General features: G+C 36.9%; 1 protein-coding gene and 1 pseudogene across 1 annotated transcript in view; both read left to right on the top strand.

Annotated features, from left to right (window-relative positions):
• The window catches only part of GRID2 (glutamate ionotropic receptor delta type subunit 2), a 1,309,423-nt gene that overhangs the window by 800,505 nt on the left and 489,630 nt on the right, over positions 1-19,288 (top strand). The window contains 3 exon segments of the mRNA XM_021100736.1: positions 2,996-3,104; positions 3,107-3,168; positions 10,365-10,526. Coding sequence (XP_020956395.1) covers positions 2,996-3,104; positions 3,107-3,168; positions 10,365-10,526 — 333 coding nt within the window.
• On the top strand, positions 12,191-18,659 carry LOC102163361 (annotated as a pseudogene).

Below are 19,288 nucleotides of genomic sequence, written 5' to 3'. Positions count from 1 at the left end.
TCAAGAAATGTGTGCATATCTTTCTAGAGAGTAGTATATTTGTAGGGTATGGCAGGCTTGGGAGAGTGAGTGGTAAACTATTTTTTGCATATAATAATTTAAAAAAAACATAAGCTTTAAACATTTCAAAAATTCAAAGTATTAGAACAATATAGATACCAATAGATTATACAATAGTTTCATATTTATTGCAGTTTAGTTTTGAATTTCTTTTTCATTTCAAAGTATGTCTTAATTAAGTATTTATTTGGCTTTCAGTATTTATATAACATTTGCATCTACCACTCTTGAAATGCACAAGTTCCACAAATACAAAATAGCTACCTAATTAAGTTTTCATATCACTATCAAACTATTTTTGAGATCAGGTGTCAAAACTAAAACTGCAAGTGAATTTTTTGAGACAGACTGTCTGTTAGCTTCATTCAGAATGGCAGATTCTTTCCTCCCAGAAAATTACTTTCTTTTCCCTTCTCCAAATAATAATAGGCAAAATATATTCAATTCAAATTGACATTTTCTCAGATATATTTTAGTTGCTTAGACACCTGGGAACTTCAGCTTTTAGAACCTGTAAAACGTACCCATCCTTTTGTGTGTGTGGGGGGGAGGTGTTTAAAATAGTTTTCTTAAAGATTGTGGCTCATGACAGAAGACTTTATCATTCCTTATAGAACTAGCAGGCTATTAAATGTTGGAATAATATATCTTTATGGTTTTAATTCCTACCATTCATGAATATTAATCTAAATAATTCCCGTAAGGAAAAATTAATTTCTTGTATAATTACTTCAGAATATGTCTCTTTTGATGACATTTATAAAATCCTACTCTGAATAAGAAATATTCTGAAAGAGGACCTTGAAATCTCTGGAGTTCTTTATTTATAAATGAGAATAACAGTATCTGAATCAGAACGCATTTTTTAGCAGAAAAATGAGGCAACAGGTTAAGTACTTAGCATTTTGCCTAAATTCCTATAGGGACTTAATAAATGCAAGTTTGTATTCTAATGTGCTGATTTGTAGTTCACCGTGGGGGTGGAACATGCAGAAATGGTGCTGTTGATAAATCTTATTACTGATAAGAAAAGACTGTGTATGTAACACAACTTCGTCAATAGTATGAGAAGAGTGACAGGATTTTTCACTCTCTTTTGAAATGAAAATTCCTGTCCATATAATATGAAATTCTAAAAATGTATAGACATGGATTAGCAATATTAATTAATTTGAAAAGTTTTCTGGTTAAAGTTCAGGTTTAAAATTAAGTTGACAGGACACTGAGTAATTTTACTTTGTGAGTCAATGACAGAGATTTAAAAAGTGACCTGCTTCTTGCCAGATAGAAATTTTGGTGGCAAGTGAAATGACACACATTAAAGGAAAAAGACTGCATTTTAAACTGAGAAAAATCATTTTTTATGGTACATTAAGGATTAATCGACCGGAAATCCAGGATATTACACTGGATATAGCTGATGGCAGGTGTTATTTTATTTTCAGAAAAATCTATATTTCATAAAGATCATAAGTAAAAGATGAATTTCAAAGCTAATATATGCTATAGGAGAGAATAATATGTGATTAGCCTAGTAAGGAAAAGAAGAAAGTTTACACTTGTAAATCATCTTTTTTCTCTTTTATTATTCTATGATAATTCTTTGAAACAAAACTGAGAAATGCTCACTGCAGTCCAAAATGTATCTTGTGTCAAATCTTTTATTTCTGTTACCATAAGAATCTATTGAAATCAGTAATATGTTAATTGCAAAGTCTTCATTGGTTTAAAAGGTTCCAAATGGACCCCATGAAGCACAAACTTAAGACATTAAAATAAAATTTGTTATGTTCTTTTTTCTCGCTTTTTTAGGGTCGTACTGGCGGCATATAGAAGTCCCCAGGCCAGGGGTCGAATCAGAGCTACAGCTTCAGGCCTACATCACAGCAAAGCAAGAGCCAAGCTGCTTCTGCAACCTACACCATAGCCCACGGCAACGCCAGATCCCCAACCCACTGAGTGAGGCCAGGGATTGAATCCGCATCCTCATGGATCCTAGTTATATTCGTTGACCTCTGAGCCACGAAGGGAACTCCTGATCACGTCTATTCTAATTCCAGTTAGAATAATGTTCAGTTAGAACAGATACATATTATAAAAATGTTATTTTATTTTATTACTACTACATCCTGGTTGAGACAAATCTTAAAATTTACATTTGCAGTTGGGAGGTAGCAGGGAGAAGGAAACAGAAAATGCTTTTCTTTGAATTTCACAAATGCATATATGTAAAATAGCATTAACTTGGATAAAGACCACTGAAGTTCATACTGTGTTAATCAACAGAATTTTTCATCTTTATGTTAAGAAAACAATTATATACTAATGCATCTGTTCAACGGTTAATGAGCATTATGTTTTATCTATTCCTTACCAAGAGAAATGTATAACTTAACACCAATAGTTCTAAGAAAGAACTCAGAAAGTCTTAAAAAATATATCCTTTTTCTCCCTCTTCTTATCTTATTTAAGAACACCATTTTTCATTGCTAAGAACAGTGTCTATTACTCTTACAACTATCTTCCTAAGTACTCAAATTACCTTTAAATCCATTAATGAATAATGAAAGTGTAATGATAATGTGTTTTGTGGCCTTTTCCGATGTTTAGACGACACATTTTTCTCAAGTGTTCAACATATTATAAACTTAATATTGATAAAATGTGTTAAGTCAGTTGCTCCATTTGAAATTATTTAGGCATTAATTAATTATAGACATAAATATAAATATATAATTTAAAGCACAGACAGCAACTGCAAATGAGTTGATTGTTTTAACGAACATGTGTTGTTTTGATATGGTTGTGGGCTAAGCATTAAGCAAATGTATTACAGTAACAGAATCCCTTAGTATTTCCAGACAACTCATTAAGAGTTTTGTGTTTCTGTTACTGTATTAAAGTAGTTCTCATTCTTCCATTTCTTATCTTACAGGAAATAAATGATATAGATGTACAGGAACTTGTAAGAAGGTCAATTGGAAGGTTAACGATCATTCGGCAGACATTTCCAGTCCCCCAGAATATAAGTCAGCGATGTTTCCGTGGAACCATCGAATCTCTTCGACACTATGTGATCCAAAGGATCCGTTTGCTCAGAATATGGAGGTATATTCTAAGTGCTTGGGTATTTCTTTAAGGATGCTTTGGTGGGCAAGTCATAGAGAGAGCTTTTCTAGTGGCATTGCATTCAGAATCATACATGTTTTCATTTTCTGAACTATTCTCATAGCAATTTCATAGGTCTGATGAGGGAAGTGCTAAGAATTGTCTTTGATCCTTTGACCTCATCACAGTGAAATATCTACTTGTTTAATAAAAATATAATAAGTAAAGGTTATTTTCTTTTCAGCAAGTACATCAATAGCATTTCTTCTGGTAGAATTTGTGATTGATACTCCTTAATGCCAAACTTCAAATTATTAAGTCAATACATTTGCTTGACTTTTCTGACATAACAAGCACATAGAAATTTCTTTCTTTAAAGATTAATTTCCGGTTTGAAAACCTTCACCAAGAAAATGTTTAGAAACTGCCCATATACTGTTGTGTTATAAACAACTCACGTGGGATATAGCTGAAACCGTTGCTATTCAGAATACAATAAAGAACTTGAAAGAAAATGAATATAATCTCTGAGCAGATTGAACAGAAAGAACACCAAGTCCCTGAAACTTTTCTCATAAGAATGCCCATTTAATACTCACCCGGAGCCTATTTCTTTTTCCTAAGGAAAATTCTATCAGATTTTTTGGTCTTATTTCTCTTTGCACTGGAAATCTCAATATGTCGATTTGAAGGAGATATAACAAAGGCAGACACGCTGACAAGAATAGGGGTACATAAGAAGCACTGTAGCTAGGCAATAGACAGGAAAAAAGAAATCAAACCGATAGACTAATTCACATGTCCTGTTAGAGCAGGACTTTCCCTGTAAAACAACTCTGCACCATAAAAGTTACTAAGGATATCACCGTAGTATATTACTAGCATACTATTTAATATTTAAATAATAACCCTGAGATAGCAAGGTTAAAGTCATGGTCAATTTCAAAAGTAAGAAATATATATATTGTATATTTCTATGTTCTTTTCTCTCTTTCACCCATCATACCTACAATAGCGCTTTGTATGTTTGTAGGTATCTGTGGATTTCAGTGTAGTTAATAAGAGGGCAGTGGTCAAAGTAAGACACTCAAGCCTAAACAAGATTTTAAGGTTTGTATTTCTGGTCACCCATCTTTTCATATTAATTGGTCATGATTAACTTATGTGGAAATAACAGAATGTTAAATAGAGAAAAACATGGAAGAACTTTACAAAAGCATGTCTCACTAAAGACCGTTCCTATCAAGGGAGGTAGCAGGAAATGTAAAAATTGGGAAAGCAGAAAGTCACCACACAGCATTTTGAAGCACATTCACCTAATAGTACAGTCCTTCTGATTCAATTAATGAATTCCTTGATATCAGGGAATGAATATTTTATTTATATTTACATCCCTAGACGTCCCTGATGAATTAAGGATGTACTGGAAGCAGCACTCCTCCTGCCCCACCTTCATCATGCTCCCCTCAAACCCTCAGAGAGAAAAAAACAGGACAATTGCTTTTTCTCTGAGCATTTATTCATATTTATTTTCCCATTATATGTAACAGAATCTGACTGAATGTTTAATATATAAAAGAAAAACTGACAGAAACTTTTATATGTGAAGATTTATATAATGAAGAGTCTAAATGCAGGGCTCCTCAATATAAAATGTTCCACTAAAAGCAAAGCATTTGATATAGAGGCTTGCCTTGGTACATATTTTATCTCCCTGAAGTTAAAGAAAACAAGAAAAGTACTTACTAAAAATGTGAGAGTAGGGGAGTCTCTAGGAGAAGGAACTTCTCAACTCAGAATCCATAAAAATAGTCCAGATGAAAATGATCAGAGGCAGACTTATATCTTATCAGTAGGGTACAATTTTGAAAAATTAAAAAAAATATGAAAATATGACTGAAGTGAGCTCTAAAAATAAAAACCCAACTATAAAGTCTCAATAATCAATACAACAGGGGAGAAGAGGAAATTTCTGTGGAAATTTCTGGGCCATTACATATTATATTGTACATAGAAATGGAAGTAAGATTTAGAAAGGACAAAAAACAAGTTTTCTCAATCTTCAAATTAGTGCAGAGAGACTAAAATCCAAGATTAGCTGAAGTGGCAAAATAAATGTTAAAGATACCTTGTAGCTAGAAACAGAGTTTTTAGCAATATATGAAGCAAGAAGGAAGCGAGCCATTTACTGCTTGGTGAAACTAATGTTAGCTTGGTTGCTAATGGAGAGAAAACAGAAATATTCAAATCCTTTTGCTTTTGTTTCCTCCATCTAGGGAAAAATGTCTTCAAATTGGAAAGGTTAGAATAAAAATCATTTAAAGAAAAGTAAGCCATTGGTTTAGAAGGAGCAGGGGTTTGAAGATGCTTAGAGGGTGCCTTACCGCTCTAAAGTGCGGACTGAAAAATAACTGCTTAGAGCAGTAAATAAACCAGATACGATTACAATGTTAGTAATTTAGATATCCTATAAAAATACTTGGGAAGATAACTCAAGTATAATAAAAGACATTGTTGTGTTGTCCCCATTTTCTAAAGGAAGGAAAAAAGACTCCAACAACAAGAATTTAATACACTAAAATTAATTTTTGGATAAATTATAGAATGTATCATTACATATATGGTTTGGGAAACTTCAAATAAGATACTAGGACTTCCTTAAAAACAAGTACTGTCAAACTAAGTCCTGCTTGATAATTTTTTAGACTGGGAGAATGTCATAAATCTGATTATTATATGTTGATTTTATGTGGTATTTGACAAATTTTATCATGAAATCATTATTGGAAGACATTAAAAAGTCTAAATAAATTGATGTTCAAACATTTTCACCAAAAGACTCCTAAGAAGAGGAGATGGTAAACACTCTGGGTTCAGATTTTTTTTAACTGAAAATATATTAAAGGCTCAATGTTATCTTTAAAAGTTATAACATATGAGTTTCTTTAAAATTAAGTGATATTTCAAACAATTCATCAGTTAAATTATGTTGGTTTCTCTCCAAACCTTCAAGCAAAATTAAGATTCCTAGAACATGGCCCAGATGTTTTTTATAGCTTTGGTGGTTCTAATAGCTACAACTCATCCTCAGAGCTTCTCTTGCCCTCAGTTTGAGAAGTAAGGAACTAGAGGAATAGTCAGACATCACTTATAAATTTTCTACTCTCTTTTTTTGGCCACACTCATGGCACATGGAAGTTCCTGGGCCAGCGATTGAACCCACACCACAGGAGTGACCCGAGCTGCTGTAGTAACAATGTCAGGTCCTTAAGCTGCTGTGCTTAAGGGAACTCTGTAAATATTCTACTCTTGAAGTGCAGGGAACTCTCTGTGGTCATCCAAAGAGTCAGTACTTGGACCTAATATTTTCAATATGTTTATAACTATACAAATGAGTAAAATATGCCTATCAGATTTGTAAATGACATAAAGCTAGGAGAGAAAGCTTACACTGTGTTACATCATCGAGATTTAAATTATTATATTCATTGAATAATATGCCTAGAAGTGGAAATATCACACAAGACAAAGTTTGGTTCAAAATCAATTACAGGAAATCTGGATGGATGAGACATGGTTTGACAGTTTAAGATTGTTAAGACGAAGGCAAATGTGGTTTGAGCATAGCAGAAGTCATATTTGCTTCAAACCATTCCAGTGTCGTCTTGGTCTCTGTCAGAAGCATTTTGCTAAGATCAAGAGAGATAACACCTTATACTACTCTATCCTAGTCAGCTCACATATGCAATAATGTGTCAGTTCTGAATACTAAACTTTCAGCAGAAACACTGAAAAATCAGAGGACAGAGGAAAAATGCTGAGATGATAAGCAGCCTACAAATTATACCAGGTAATAAATGACTGAAGGAAGAAAAAATTTCAGCACAAATCATAGGAGATTCAGGCACCAAAAGGTTGGCATGTAGAGGAGGTTGGTGCTGATGGTTCAGTGAAGTCAGAAAACAAGTGTAGAAACAGTAAGGTAGAGAGAAATGAGTGGTCAAATGATGCAGTGCTGGAGTTTAAGTTAGAGGATTTGTGCATTTGTGCCCAGCAAATAGTCTTTTGTGTTGGTTGTGGCCAGAGTAGTAGTGGAGGGCATCAGTGTAAGAAATCGAAGTGATCTCTATTTTTTTTTTTTTTTTTTTTTTGCTTTTTAGGGCCATGCATGTGGCATATGGAAGTTCCCAGGCTAGGGGTCTAATCAGCCTGTGGCTACTCCACAGCCACAGCAACACCAGATCCAAGCACATGGCACCAACACCTCAGCTTATGGCAAAGCCGCATCTTTAACCCACTGAGCAAGGCCAGGGATTGAACCCATATCCTCAAGGATACTAGTCAGCTTTGTTACCTCTGAGCCACAGTGGAATTCCTGAGGTGACCTCTTTTTAATGCAAAGACATGGTTTGGGATCATTCTGATGGAGGAATCAGGAAAAAAGAATGACCAAGAGGTCAGTAGATGGTGGCAGAAAGGGGCCATAGGGCATATGTGCCATAGAAAAGAGCATGAACTTCAAAAGAGAATAGGCATTTGTCTGAGAAAGAAATAAAAGAAAGGGTACTAGAAAGCTCAGAGGACATCATCACCCACCTTTTGATCCCACAGTTTGGGATGTGAGAAATGAGGAGAGGCAGTCATTTGCTGAAAACACCTGTCGTACACTGAGTACAAAGCACTCATCTTTAAGACCAGCCTGGTTGCCAATGTGCATGCTTGAAGGTGTGCAAAAGAATCTGCTCCACAAGAAGTGTTGGGTTTGGATGGGACCCAGGTTGCCAAGTTTCTTACAGCTTGACTTCTATTAAACGTTCCTGATATTAAACGACTTTCTCTTCTTTGACAGCTATTTATCATAAACCAAATAGGTGCTAGGCTCTGCATTAAATCAAGCAGAAATAAAAAATAAGGGAAACAAAAGTACAAAGGGGAAAAATATGTACAATATGAATCCCTGTTCTGAAGGAACTCTTATTCTGGTGTGAAAAGCAGATTAAAAAAAAAAGGCAAAACCTTAACATTATGATATACTTTAATAGAGGTATGTGATAAATATTATGAGACATAAAAAGAGGACTTCCCAACTAATCTGGGAGTGGGGAGAATCCTAAGACATTGTCAGGATAGGATTCACCCAGCTTGGGACCCATGCATTGAGTATGAGAGGAGGTTAACTAATTGCAGAAAGATAAAGAGACATCCAAGGATGCTCCCGCAACTATCTCATCTACCCATCTGAAGCAATCAGTCCGAGGGAGAAACAAAATAAAGCTAGAAATAAGAGAAAGCAAGTTTAAGGCAGTGGAGCCAGGGGAGGTCAGGTTATTGCTGGTTACTGAGAAATCATCAAAAGATTTGCCCTGGATTTTTGGGTGCAGCTCCATTCTTCACATGTCTTCTAGGTTTAGCTTTGAGGTCTTCATGGTCTAATTCAGATGAAGTTGGATTCATAAGCTACTTTTAAATTCAGGTCTCACTTTTTATTCATTGCCAACCTTGCTAGTCTCTCTAGTAATTATCTGGCTGATGGGTGTGGGAGGTGAAAATGAGAATAGCTTATCCTAAAGTTTCCTTATAAAGAATGAACTGTTATTGTTATGCATTATGGAATAAGTTTTCAATGCATAACACTTATTGCATGGTGCAATACTGTTCAATGTCTCTTTAAAGAAAGGTCTACAAACACAAATGATTAAAGATTTACTTAGTTATGGAAGAAAACCCAGAAGACACTGTTAGGAAGTACTTATTAACCGTTGTTCATAGTTATCCAACTCTCATCATCCTAATAGCTGAAGCTTAGTACTATGATGTGACGTGGGCAGAAAATTTCATAAGATTCCCTCACAATTAGTGATAAGCAAAGGGCAAAGTACTGTCCACTTTGTTTTCAGGAAAAACTGTGATAACAAGACTCTTTTAAAAATCTGAGGGTGTTCCTGTTGTGGCTCAGCGGTAATGAACCTGACTGGTACCCATGAGGATATGGATTCACTGCCTGGCCTCACTCATTGGGTTAAGTAACCAGCATTGCCCTTATTTGCAGAGTAGGTCTCAGATGCAGCTCAGATCCCTTGTTGCTGGTGTGCTGTGGCTGTGGCTGTGGCTGTGGCAGCTACAGCTCCAATTCTGCCCTTAGCCTGGGAACTTCCATATGCTGCAGGTGTGGCGCTAAAAGAAAAAGATTAAAAAAAAAAAATCTGAGAAAATTTAAATGCTTAAAATGAATTTAATTTTTGTAGCTATGTTTATTTCTCGTTTTCTTTTATATTGGATCTTTCCTTCAGAGAGGAAATAATATAACATTAACTGCTTTTATTGACTTTGGATATCCTTGGTGCAAATATCTGTGTTTATTAAATATTATTTCTCATTTATTTGAAAAATAAACAGCATCAGTAATTAACAGTAAGGATGGTGGTTCCGGCAAATCTTAGGAATGCAGTAAGCTTATCTAGCATTTTTATAATTCATTTAAAAATCTAAATTGAGGGAAAATAATAACATGATTACCTTAGAAGAAATCGTTAATGTAAACACACATTCACAAATAGTTAACAATTTAGGGCATCTGTCACAATAATGAATTGCAATGCACGTGTATATAATATTTTATAGATCCTTGATTCATTGTAATGCTTATGAATGATGCTGGTGCCTCTCTCTCTCTCTTCTTTTTTTTTTTATTATTGAATCTCCATAGACATACGTGTACAGGCAATGGCTGCTTCCTTTTTTCTGTCCCTAAGACGCTCATCTTCTATGTAAGATCATTGATATTTCTTCATCTGAATACCCAAAATGCAAGAACTTGACATATTCAGAAAATGTATTATTCAGTTTGCCCTTCCAATCTTAAGCCCTTAGATCTTTACCTCCTCAGAAAGAAATAAGGACCAGTGATTTTCCAAGGTCTGATGCTAGCAGCCTTGCTTCTGTCAAGTTCTCTCTTTTTATCTTCTCTTTCACACCTAAATAAGCTGAAAAAGCAATTGAGGCATACAATCAGACAAGACTTCATTCTCAATAGCAAAATTGCCCAGGGAATGAAAAAAGACACCTTCTGCTTAATAAATAACCCAGTAAACCAGCCGGCTATGACATGAGCGGAAGCAGCTGAGCTGACCATTTTCTCCTTATTCTTGAGGGTTGGTGCCAGTGATTCTAATGATTACTGTCTAATGTCTTTTCAGATTTCAAACCTTTATATATATGACACGGTGCTTCTGCTTGCCAATGCTTTTCATAAGAAGCTGGAGGACCGAAAGTGGCACAGCATGGCTAGTTTGTCATGTATCAGAAAGAACTCCAAGCCCTGGCAGGGAGGGCGTTCCATGCTGGAGACCATCAAGAAGGTAACTTCTGACTAGCATTCCACGCTTCCTAATTTTCATACAGAGGAGCAATAAGTCATTGTTTGATGAGGTATCTTTTAGTAGAATTTTTCTTTCTCCTTGCAGATATTGACACCTGTTCAAAGCACAAAACAGTGCAATGGATAAAAAGCAAGATCAGAAAGTCACATATGTTTGTGAAACAGATAGCTTTATTTATTTATAAGGAAATTTTATGCAAGTAAAAAATTAGTCATTAAGATATTTAAAATCACCTTCATTATATCATTAGGGTCAGAGATGCTCCAGTTATTTTGGTGCTTGTCACAAAGTACAAAAGGTTTTTTTTTTTTTTCTTTTTCTTTAAACTACACCATCCACTAAATAAAAGAAATGCTAGACCTAGCTGGTTTTCAGTTAGATGATACATGGTAAGACATTAGATGTGATAATCTTTATTTTATCTCACAGTAAAAATGTAATTCATAAACAGCTCATATTTTGCAGCATTTGTGAACTATTTGGGGTACTCTATGGCATTCTTCTTCTTCACTGTCAGTGCAGTATTTAGCCTGGCTGTGACCTGCTTTGGCTCAGCTACCTGTTCCATTCCCAGAAGGCAGCTTCTGTTGCTTAGCTCTTCTCAAAGGGATAAGCATCCTGCAGTTTATTAGCCTCTTTGTCATGTCACCCTTGCTAGCATTTTCCATTTGTCTCACACAGCTTCTTGGATTTAAAATGAAATGATTAATAAAACAAACAAATTTCTCCTGTACCCTTTACACAAAGGAGACAGTCGTTTGGAAGTTTATATTCTTCATTGTATGCATCCTTTTTCTTTATGCATGCATTTGCCTTTTTCTCCTGAAACAGTAAGAGAAATAGCCAGTCAAATGAAACATGAAGTATTTAGAAAAGCCAGAGGAAAAAAATCTAAAAATTAACATTAAAAGAGAACTAGAGGTACAAAAGCCAGGAAATAGAGGGAAAAAAAATGTTTCAAAAAGATAAAAAGCCTGGATTTTCCTCTCTGGACTGTATCCTCTGTGCAGAAGAATCACTTTAATGAGAATTTAGGCTCTTATCAACAGAAGTGCTTGAGAATTAAATGTATTGAATATATTGGCAGAGGAGGATTTTTCAACTGAAAAATGAATAAGTCAAATCTAAACTCAAGGTGTTGCCAAAATCCCCCAGCTCTATCTCTGCGAGAGTTGGCAGGTATGACTCCAAGGGAGGTTGTTGAACATGATTCTGATCCTGCCAATTTATTAATTCATAGTTTGGCCAGGATGCAGGAACCTGAATATATTCATCCTCCTGAAGCTGTCTCACAAAGAGAGAATAATAGCTTGGGAGGTTGCTTAGGAGACACTTATTTAGTGAAAGCATTGGTAGCAGAGAAAGAGAGACACTATAATATGTAAGTATTTCTTATGGAGCAATTCGATATGTAAAATGTTGCTGTTAGAAAATTTGTAATCAAAACTGATTGAATGTGATAACAATGACATTTTATTTGGGGAGGATATTATCATATTTTTCCCCTGTAAACTTTGAACCCAGTGGTATTTTTAAAGGAATATATCCATTCTGTGTATCTCGAGGCTAAGTTTGAATGATGTATATAATTGCCAGTGTTCAATTTCATTATTTTTTGCTCATGTTTCAAATTGGCCTTAACAATGGAGGTACGTTTTCCCAGGCATATTACTTTGTCTCATATGAGTATTTGGTTTGGGTTGTCCCATTCGGATATCAAGGCTGATGATACTCCACGCAAGGAGAAAATTTGAGAGACATTTCACTACTCACATGGGCAGTCCTGGGGAGAGTAGAGTGGGCTCATGCAGGTCCCAGATGGTGTGAGCAAAGCAGTGTGAATGGGCCGGACATGTGTAGTGGTTGAGGGACAGGGCTAAGAAAGGCTCCCATTTATGTGGGCTGGAGATTTTCCAGGCTTAAATTTCCCAGGGGTGTCAAAGAAGGAAGTACAGGATGGGCTTTTTTCATCCAGCCTGTCCAGCAGTGGAGCCAAATAAGAAAGGGAGGGCAAGGCTTAAAAGAAATCTGCAGCCAAACATCACCATTGAGGTCAGGTGCTTTATTACAATGGGAATATTCTAGTTATAAAATTCTTAACTGTATTCCAGTAACCACTGCATGCCTGTATGCAGGGCACACCACATACACTTTACAAAGCCTATGTGCTAATGCAAGGAGGACAAAGAATTAAAAGAAAGAATATCTGTCCCTTCATTAATTTATATTCTCATTATATGGATGGAAAAAAAAGAGTTGAAAAACAATGCAGTTGATATAAGTACATAAATTACAGTAAAGGGAGAGGTGGTGGTTTCCAGGGGACTCTTATATGGTAGATTCATAATTTATTTTATGAATTGGTAGGATGAGTGCCTCCATATTCTCTTCTCTTTTCAATAATAAGAGGTTATTTCTCAAATGTATGTTTCTCCCAAATAGTATCAGCACCCCTATGCCGTTGTTATTTATGTGGATTTTTTAGATTGTTTTTGTGAAAATTATAATTTTTAAAATATGGAGCCCTCCCTCTCATGAACACGGTATCTGTTTACATAGTCATCTTTTTATAGCTCTCAGTAAGATTTATCCGTGTGTGTGTGTGTGTGTGTCTGCTCACAATCATGAAAGGGTCCCTTTCCATTATATGTTTAAACTAGTAGGTACTAGAGGAAGTTACTGGTGTTTGATATATTTGGGGACTGCCCTGATTGACTTTGGATACTTAACTCCAGATTCTTCTTTCTTTGTGGTTTATTGTCTTGGGTTTTCCAAGTAGATATTGGTAACATCTTCAAAAAAATGTATCATCACTTAATTCTAATACTTTTTAAAACTTGAAAACATTTTCTTGGGGCATCTGGGAGCACACGCGGCCATCTGCACCTGGAGCCTTGAGGGCTTTGGATGTGGCTCTTTCCCCTGCTCTGACATTTCCGCGTCAGAGACAATGGGGCCAGGATTCTGCCTTTAGCTGCAGGCGGTGCTGGCCAGGCCTGGTGCTGCCTTGAACAGCCCGGCCGTGCAGGATGCGTTATTTTCCGGCCTCCTCTGATGCATTCTTCACTGATTCCTCTTGATTTTGTCATTAGTTCACCACTGACATATGGTGCCCCCAGCTCTTAGATTGAGGGAACCCCAACCCATGTGTTAGAAGCACACACATGAGGCAGAGACCTGATCTAGGATTGTGCACAGGAGGGTCTACACACAGGTAGATTTGCAATATGGGCCAACAACAGAAGATATAGCGGCCGTTGAGCAGTTTCTAGGCCAAAAACCTGTGATTTAAGGAACAAATGTAAATTTGGCAATCTGCATAGAAAAATTACAGAGATTTCTTCTGCATTTTAATGACTCTCTGCTTAAAGAAGAAATATTTGCCATAGATCTTACTGAACCTCTATACATGCAACTACTTGAGAAAACTAATATTATTGGGGAGCCATTTTTATTTTTCTTTAGTTTTTTTTTTTTTTTTTTTTTTGCTTTTCAGGACCACACCTGTGGCCTCTGGACGTTCTCAGACTAGGCTAGGGGTCGAGTCAGAGCTGCAGCTGCTGGCCTACACTGCATCAATATAGGATCCAAGCTGCATCTGCAACCTACACCACAGCTCACAGCAACACCAGGTCCTTAACCCACTGAGCAAGGCTAGGGGTCAAACCCATATCCTCATGGGTACTGGCAGGTTCTTAACCTACTGAGCCACAGTGGGAACTCTCAAGGGGGCCGTTTTTCAATGTAAACTGTGGACACGCAAAATCCTTTGATAAAATCTGTATGGACAGCTCATCTGCGACCCATATGAGATTATCCCGACGTTAAAACATGGCACCGAATGAGGCCCTGGATGGTTACTCTGACTCAGTCTTAGAACATCAGATGCAAGTAGGATCATTCAATGAGTTGAAGATGAGGAATGTGAGATACCTGAATACAGAGGACTTGGGTCAGCTCATCACCATCAGTGTCATGGTGATCAGGATGTCCCAGCTGATTCCAGAGATGCACTGGGGACTTATTCCAGTGCCAGGTGGGCACCCACACTATCCTAGTGGAGACAGAGCTGGTCAGATCACTGAGGCTGTGTATGTATGTGCTGCCACAGCACCCACGGTGTGGTGCTGACCCACCACTGCCTCATGTTCTCTGACAAGCAGATGGTCAAACTCTAAGAATCTCCTGAAAATATGCCTGCCGGGCAGATGCCTCACCCTGTCATCCGTTTTGCTCACAATGATGTTGTTGACAAGGTTCAACTTGGGGACAGAGTGAACATTATAGGCATCTATCCAGCTGTTCCTATTGAATCAATTCAAGGATGAATAATGTGAAGTCTGTCTACAAAACCCTCGTGGATGTCACTCATTATGGGAAAATGGATGCAAAACGTCTGCATGAAGGAGATGAAGAAGCAGAACAAAATTTTTATTCGGAGAAGCATGTGGAACTGCTTAAGGAACTTTCCAGAAAACCAGACATTTATGAGAGATTTGCTCAGCCTCAGCTCCAAACATTTAAGAACAGGCAGATTTCAAAAAGAAAATCTTGCTTCAGCTTTTCCAGGGAACAAGGAAGGATTTTAGTCACACAGGAATGGGAGAGACAGATTTCCTGCTGAGATCAGCATCCTGCTGTGCAGTGACCTGGGACCAGCAAGTCTCAGCTGCTGCAGTGTGGGTACAGCCTCGTTCTCTGGGATCAGTACATACCTGGGGGGCACTCCAGCACAGCTGACCTAAGAGCATATGTAGTGAAAGACCCTGAGAGGAAGCAGCTGGCCCTGCAAACTGGGGCTCTTAGCCTGCGTGACAGTGGAATCTGCTGTACTGATACTTGAGAAGATGAATGAAAGTATAAGATGAGAATTGCTCAAAGTCAGAGAACAGCTGACTCTTCTCAGTGCAGCAGCTTCAGTGCAAATCCAATTGAGTCTCAATGTGATGCTAGAAAACACCATCATTGAAAATGTCCAGCAGCTTCACATGTTATCCTTTAGATTTGGTTTGATCTTCCTCAAGCTAGAGCCTCAGGATGAAGCCATGACAGGCATCCAGCTCACTTCCTCATGGCTCCATCCCCAGAGCAAGGAGCAGGTGGAGGAGGAGTTGGTGGACATGGCAGTCCGAAGGACTGTGCTGCCTTCAGAGCACTAGCACGCTGTTTGGGAGTTAGTAAGCCAGTCAAGAGGCTCACTGAAGCTCATATAGACACAAGGAAGATCAGTAGTAGCTGAGGAAGGATTTCTGCATATTCGCAACAGCTGGAATCATTCAAATGGTTCAGCAGAAACCCATGCTAAAGCATGATCTTCAAATAAAGTTGAAACAATTGATAGAGAAGAGGTGAAAGAGCTCCACAGAGAGGCTCTAAGCAGTCTGCTACTAACCCCTAGAGTGAAACTGTGGACATTTTTATTTTTACTGCAGGAATGAGTGCCATCTCTCCTAAATGGAAAGAAGAGTTAGCTGAAGCATTGAAAGCACTCATTTTACTTAAGGGTAAAACGCCAGCCCTAAATACCCACAATTTTTGAAGATGTTTGGGGACAATCTAACATAGCAATTACCCAAGATATCTTTGAAGAAGCACCCAGTACCTTGACAGTGATTGGAAAAATGCTTGCCTTGCTCTGAAGCTCTTATGAGCAGCATTGTGTGCTCAGCTCCTCTGCCCTTGGGCATTGCATTTGCTTCCATGTATGTGCATATGTGGGCCAATAGAAAGAAATTCTTAAAGTCATTATTTGGCTCCATAAAATTTTGGTAATGTGAATTCAGTTTTCTTTAGTAAAATCACATTTTCTTTTTTTATTAACATTTTAAGTAAAAATATGCCAATTTACAATATGTGCAACACAAATAATTTTCCTGAAGTGCTTTTTGATAGCACCAGTACTTTCAATTTGTATCTATATATTGATAGCAGGATATCAGTCCTTTTTGAAGATAGAAGTCTGCGTCTTGGTTTTTATGCTAGACTTCCTAATAGCAATCATTTTGTGCTTGGGGTTTTTATAATATGAGATGAGACTTAGCCAGAGCACATTTCCCTCTTGTAGCATTCAGTGCAATACCTTCCAGAGGCTTGTTCTTGAGGCCATTATAAGAACAGAAATAAGTGATTAGAAATGATTAGGTTTTAGGTTTTCTGCCACTTTTTCCTACTATGTAAATTTTTCCCAAATAAATGATAGAGATAATTAAAATAATAATAAAATAATTTTTTGACGAATTGCCTTAACTTCCAAACGTGTATAATTTTGGTGATAAACACCATCTCAGTTTAATAAAAATGACACAGAGTTCTGCTATTAAGTATTCCAAGTATTATTTGGAAAGAGATTTTTTTTTTTAATTGTGTGTATCCCATTTTTATCTTACTATTTTTTGTTCTTGCAACTTTTGTTTATTAGTAATTCATGCCACTTTAGCAAGGTAAAATAAAGTTAATCTAACATATTTTCAGTAATTTTAAGGGGGAGAAAACTGAGTCTCAGAAAAATTAAATGACTTCTTAAGGGTTGGTTACACAGCAAATTAGTTTTAAATACCAAGTTGTCTGGTTTCCAATTTTGTGTTCTGTGTACCATATTTATCTGTTTTTCATGGCAGTAGTGTCTGTTCACCACTGTCAAAATCATTTAGCTAAAGAAAAAATATACACACACACCCCACCAAGAAATCAAGAGTATATGCACCGTGTGTTGCTGTTATATAGACCATATCTTAGTTTTAATATGGCTTTTTCAAATTTCCTGGAGTGTACATTGGTATATCTGCAAGAGAACTATTCCAAAGCCATTGACTGCAAACAATGAAATCAGTGAAACAAATACGAGCTGATGTGCTCTGGAATAGATTGGGAGAGGACCTCCAGATGGATTTCCAATCAGTTCTCAGAACCACAACCTGAAAAATCACTTCCCTGGAACATTTGGAAGTTAATTTCATCTGTATAGATCTACCATCTTTCTCACAGATTGTGGAATAGTATTATACCCATGCAACATGGGCAGGCTCACTTTACTTACAGACTTCCTCTATGATTAAATGGCATTTTATACTTTTAGTTACTGTTAATGTTGAAATGGTTTCCAAGAGTATGCTTTGATCATTCATGTATTCATCACTCTCTGAACTGATATTTATTAAATGTGTATAATGTGGAATGTATTATTCAAACTTTTTTGTGTGATTTCCTAAAAAGGAAGTGAGAGCCTAGGAGTGAATAATGGCTAATAAGTATACAAAAAGCTATACCTTAAGGTGAGAGACCACAAAGGGCCCCAACTGTGGTAAACACAGAATTTTGTGGAATCTTAGAAGAGTCTCTAGCACTGTGAGGCACCCTAAGGTGCCTGCTTTATGGCTGGAGGAGGGCACACAGCCAAGCCTCTGTTCAAGAACCACCCTTGGCAGAAGGGAGCTGTGCCAGTCCCTTTTTGGAAAAGGGGACCCACCGACTGGCCATTGCAGAACTAGAAAGGTCGGCATGTGTAGCCTCCATCTGGGCTAAGTCGGACCTGTCCATGGGATGACCTGAGCTGCTGTTGCGGTTGCATTGCACTTTCACCCCTCTCTCTACCTAATCCCTCTTCTCTTACTCCATTTCAGTTGCTTTTCTTAGGAGCACTTCAAGTAACCCTTCTGCTCACCAGCAAATCTCTATTTCATAGCTGTTTCCTGGAGAACCTGACCCAAAACTGAGAAAATAGATTAGAAAAATTTGTGTGGAACTGATAGCATCATAACTTGAAAATTAACTGAGATATGTGAAGCTATGGAGAAGAGGATATTTCAGGTGGTAGAAGCACTCTACCTGACATATCTATTGGAATAAATCACAGGGACACCGACAAAGATGGATTAATACACTGGAGTGCACAGAACACATGGAATAGTTTGGACTGGAAAAGGATTGAGGAAAGAAAATAACTTTGTAGCTAAATAAATAACTTCAAAGAATTTGGGGGCATAGGTATGGCAAAATCAGAGCTGAGTTTTAGAAAGAATATGTATATGTCTTTTTTTTTAACTCAATGAATTTGATTACATTTACAGTTGTACAATGATCATCACAACCCAGTTTTATAGCATTTCCATTCTAAACACCCAGCCCTTCCCCCACCCCAGTGTATGTCTTTTAATTAAAGAAAAAACCTGGAGTTCCCTTGTGGCACAGTGGGTTAAGGATCTGGTGGTATCATTACAGCAGCTCAGGTTACTGCCGTGGCATGCGTTCCATCCCTGGCCTGGGAACTTACGCATGCAGAGGGCATGGCAGAAAAAGAAAGAAAAAAAAAAACTAAGAAAAATATTACACCTAAAATATGTAGTTACATATAAAAGCACTGACATTTTCTATGTATTCTACACAAGTAAGCCAATAAGATTTGATAGATCCTTATATCAAATACTTCCACATTGGTTTAATTGATCAATCTCTGCTAAAGAGATTGTAGTTATTTTCAATACTTAATGTTGGAAAATAGAATATCTCAATATTTGTGGCAGTATCTCAAATCTTTTAGTACCAAGACATTTTCTCAACTTGATGCATGTAGATACATATTATATCTAGAATAAATATATTGACACATGTTGATATCTAAATGAGTATTCTCTAAAATGGCAAAAATATTGTAATTACTCTGATTATTATATGGTAATATATTCATTCTACAAATATTTATTGAAAACTACCATATGCTGTACTGTTAGATCACAGAATAGGGA

The sequence above is a fragment of the Sus scrofa genome, chromosome 8 (genome assembly GCF_000003025.6).
Source record: "Sus scrofa isolate TJ Tabasco breed Duroc chromosome 8, Sscrofa11.1, whole genome shotgun sequence".
Lineage (NCBI taxonomy): Eukaryota > Metazoa > Chordata > Mammalia > Artiodactyla > Suidae > Sus > Sus scrofa.
This window is presented reverse-complemented; position numbering and strand designations above follow the sequence as displayed.